At 32.3% G+C, this 4,234-nt stretch overlaps 1 protein-coding gene across 1 annotated transcript; it reads left to right on the top strand.

Moving 5' to 3' along the window:
- Positions 1-1,793: 1,793 nt before the first annotated feature.
- Positions 1,794-3,962, top strand: LOC145159789 (patatin-like protein 7). The gene is made up of 2 exons (XM_079078823.1): positions 1,794-2,810; positions 3,302-3,962. The coding sequence occupies exons 1-2, from the start codon at positions 1,896-1,898 to the stop codon at positions 3,650-3,652; spliced, it is 1,266 nt and encodes a 421-aa protein (XP_078934949.1). The 5' UTR covers positions 1,794-1,895; the 3' UTR covers positions 3,653-3,962.
- The last annotated feature ends 272 nt before the right edge of the window (positions 3,963-4,234 follow it).

Genomic DNA, 4,234 nt, shown 5'->3' with positions numbered 1-4,234 from the left:
TATCATGATAAGTTAATCATAATTACATATCAAATGCTAAGAATTATGTTATGTTTTAAATATTGTCTTGTAAATATGTTGTGTAGGATAACCCAACAAAAAAAATAGAAAATAAATATAATCAAAATAGAAAAACTACAATCAAATAAATAAGAACATTGGGTGGTTGAATATATAAATAAAAATGTTACATAAATATACATTTAAATCAAAAGAAAAAACTAACATTCGTCTACTTTGCTCAAACAAAAAAACCTATATCCGTTTTTTGAATCTTCTTTCTTCATTTAACACCATTTAACCATAGAAACTTGATGACAATTCTTCACTAACCTGCAATTAAAATGTTTTTCTTGAAAAAGAAGAATCAGAAAGATATTCCAAGCAAAACATTGATGTGTGGAGAGTCACATTCAAGATTGAGTAATACATACAAATCACATATAAAGATCAAATGAGAAACTGAATATAAAGAAAGAATATAAAAGCTTCATTTGTTTTGATTGAAAGAAAAAATCATATTACAATTACCATCGATGCGACATAACCCATTTCTTCAAATCATCATATTTGGATCGTGAATGCTTCAACTATATGAAAACTTTTGAATCACTATATCTTCAACCAAATGCCGACTTTTTGTAAGAAAAATGTACTAATATAACTACATATATAATAAGAGAATGCAAAAAATTATTGGAAATTTATAAATACTATAAATTTTATTAATTAAGGAATATAAAAAGTTATGTAGGTTTCAAATCAATATGGTTTGAGAAAACAAAATATCTCTAAACATATGATTTTGAATGGTATGGCTTGAGAAAAAAAATAACTTTAAACCTATGATTTTGAATGATTTCATTTATACTACTGGAAAAAAATATAACACGATTAAACTATGAGTAAAAAATGATACATTCATCAACAACTTTAACTTGTAGAGCTCTTTTAAGGACTTCATCACTGCAAATACGTTCTGAAAGAATTATGCCTATTAGAATTTTTTCTTTTCATTTTCTTATGACATCCTTCTTACATGTAAGAGTTTATATAGCATGTTTGGTGTTTAATGCTAAATCAATTACTTAAAAAACAAAGGAGTTTCAAATCAATGTGGTGCTTAGAAATATAGTCATTTGAAAATATGAAAAGACAAAGGAGTTTCAAATCAATGTGGTGCTTACAAAAATGATTCTATTATATAGATATATAGATATAGATATAGATAGTGGCAATTGTATCTGATGTTTCATCTCTACAATCATTGTTGTTTATAGACTTTTTATATTTATATTTAATTTGGATTGTGCATGATATTTTGTATATTTTGTATAACTATTCATCAATTATATTCATATATTTTATCAATTATCAAACACATTCATTTTATTCAACACAAAACATAATATAAGGGTAAATTTATCATTTTCAGCAGTCAGAATAGTCAGTCAGATACGTAATCAAACAACATGGTTTCAGTCATATCCAAATACAGTCAGAGCTTTAGACCCACTAACTCTGTCACCAACTATCAAAAAACCCTAAATTGATACTATTATTTAACTTGATTACATCGACAAATATATACATTTTACAATATAACATTGAACTTTTCTTTGAATCACTTGAACTTTTCTAATATTAAAAGAGTAAAAGAATCTTAGCTAGCATTTAAAAGACAACGGCGGCAACCGATTAATCGTCTTCTACCCGCCCTCATTTTATGAAATTACTCTTCAACGACACTCTTTTAACTCTTTTGTCATTTTCTTCCTTACATACACGCACGAACACCTTTCCATTCCGTACCATTCTCTCTATATAACCTCCCTACCTCCACCTTCTTCTTCTTCACTCCTCCCTCCTCCTCCACCTACACTTTTCAAACTCTAATGGCGGCTCTTTCTATGCTCGATTCCAACTCACAAATGGACAAACTCACCTCTGAAATCTTCTCCATTCTCGAAAACAAATTCTTGTTTGGTTACGATCATCCTTCTCCCACTACTACTCTTCCAATGGAAGAAATGAAGTCCTCCGGCACCGGAAAAGTAAGGGTTCTTTCCATTGACGGTGGTGGCTCTACTGATGGGGTGTTAGCCGCCACGTCAATACTTCATCTTGAATCATCTCTCCGTCGTAAATCTGGAATCGCCGATGCTCGCATTTCCGACTTCTTTGATGTTGTTGCCGGCTCCGGTGTCGGTGGCGTTCTTGCAGCGTTACTGTTCACACGAGGGAAAGACGGTGCACCGTTGTTCACCGCAGACGACGCGCTTAAGTTTGTGGTTGACAATGGACACAAGCTTTCACGGTTTTCCAAACAAGGGATTTTCCGGCGGCTTTTTAATACCCCGGCGAAGGGCGGGAAGGTGTTTCGCCGGACGTTTGGTGATTTATCGTTGAAGGATACTATAAAGGCGGTTTTGATTCCTTGTTATGATCTTACCACCGGTGCTCCGTTTGTGTTTTCTCGTGCTGATGCTGTCGAGATGGACGGTTTTGATTTCAAGATGAGCGATGTATGTTCTGCCACAACTGCTGTAAGTGGGCCAGTCGCGACGGTGTCGGTGGACCGGAGAACCAAGATCTCCGCCGTCACCGGTGATATTGCGATGAATAATCCGACGGCTATGGCAATCACTCATATTCTCAACAATAAGCAAGAGTTCCCGTTTTGTAACGGTGTTGATGACTTGCTTGTGGTGTCGCTAGGCAACGGAGATCCCTTCTGCGGTGTCGCCGGGAATCAAACGCCGTCGCGCTCGGCGTTCGTTAAGATCGTGGGTGAAACTGTTTCTGATACGGTAAGTACTTTTGCATTAAATATTGCGTGAATGTAAAATCTCTACAGTAGTTTAATGCAGTAAAATTTAATTTAGAAAACGTACAAATGCATGGGTAAACTCGTCACTTCCAAATTCCTATTGCATAATAATTAATTTTGTTGATGGTGGGATACCACTAAAACAAATATAAACATAAAGTTTATTTATATATACCATATTTAATATTTAATATTAAAGAATTTAAAGCTATAAATTTTATCAATTACAAGATCAAACATGATCTTATAAAAAAACAAGAATATTTTAGGTGACACACTATTATTGCCACCACCCTAGTGAGGGCCCTTAACCATGTTGACACCGTCGGTAGGGGTTATTATGTAATTATTGTACCTAAAAACTACAAAAATTCAATGCTAACAAAAACAAAACTAAAACTAAATTGGTTTTACTAAAATCAATATTATGTATCTAATGAAAACTAATGTATATATATTTACATTTTTCAGGTTGATCAAGCAGTATCAATGGCATTTGGGCAATCTCGAACGTGTAACTATGCACGTATTCAAGCGAACAAGGGTTTTATACATTCTGATAACAAAATAAAAGAAAAAGATATGTTAAAAGTGGTTGAACAAATGTTGATACAAAAAAATGTGGAATCGGTGTTGTTTCAAGGGAGGAAATGTAACGACACTAATTTGGATAAAATAAAGTTTTTTGCAGCTGAAATTGTTAAGGAAACTGAAAGAAGAAGAACCGATATATTGCCTACTGTTGTGTTGAGGCAAACAACTACATCATCTTCACCACGAACATCTTCTGCGACAACTTTATCTATCACGTCTTCAAATTAGTCTTCAAATTATGGTTGGGTTCAAAATGGAACTATGAAGGTTTTTTCTAAATATTTAGGGTTTGGATTTTAGTGTACAATTATTATTATTAATAGGGGCTTTGATTATGTATATAAAGAGATTTGAGGTTTGTGATGGAAATTTTTTTGTTCGATCCCGATTAATGTCATGTCGACTTTAGTGAAATGAGGGTTAATTATGTCTTTTACTAGAAAGGGATCTTATAGAATTTAGATGTGTTTTAGGTTTTGATTGGATTCAATAATTCAAGAATCGAATGAATGTTTATTTTAATGTATTAAAGTTGAAATGTTTTGGATCTATTATTCTTTTCAACATAACAAAAAGTTTATAAATCCTCAAGTTTTGTGAAAATAACCGTTGTAAACAAGAGATTCTTGAAAATGATTGTCATATTTATTATATTTTTTCCGTTGATCTCTTTTTGTACATCCTCGATAACGATAGTGTCTTTCTTTTTCTTTTTTTACAACTAACTCTTATTAAAATAGATTTGAACAAATTATAAAAGAACTACATTTCTTTCTATAAAATCTCTTCTTGAAATCCAATTATACGATT

The sequence above is a fragment of the Lactuca virosa genome, chromosome 2 (genome assembly GCF_052849685.1).
Source record: "Lactuca virosa cultivar CGN04683 chromosome 2, Lactuca_virosa_CGN04683_v6, whole genome shotgun sequence".
Lineage (NCBI taxonomy): Eukaryota > Viridiplantae > Streptophyta > Magnoliopsida > Asterales > Asteraceae > Lactuca > Lactuca virosa.
The sequence above is the reverse complement of the archived record's forward strand: the minus strand, read 5'-3'. Positions and strand labels throughout refer to the sequence as shown.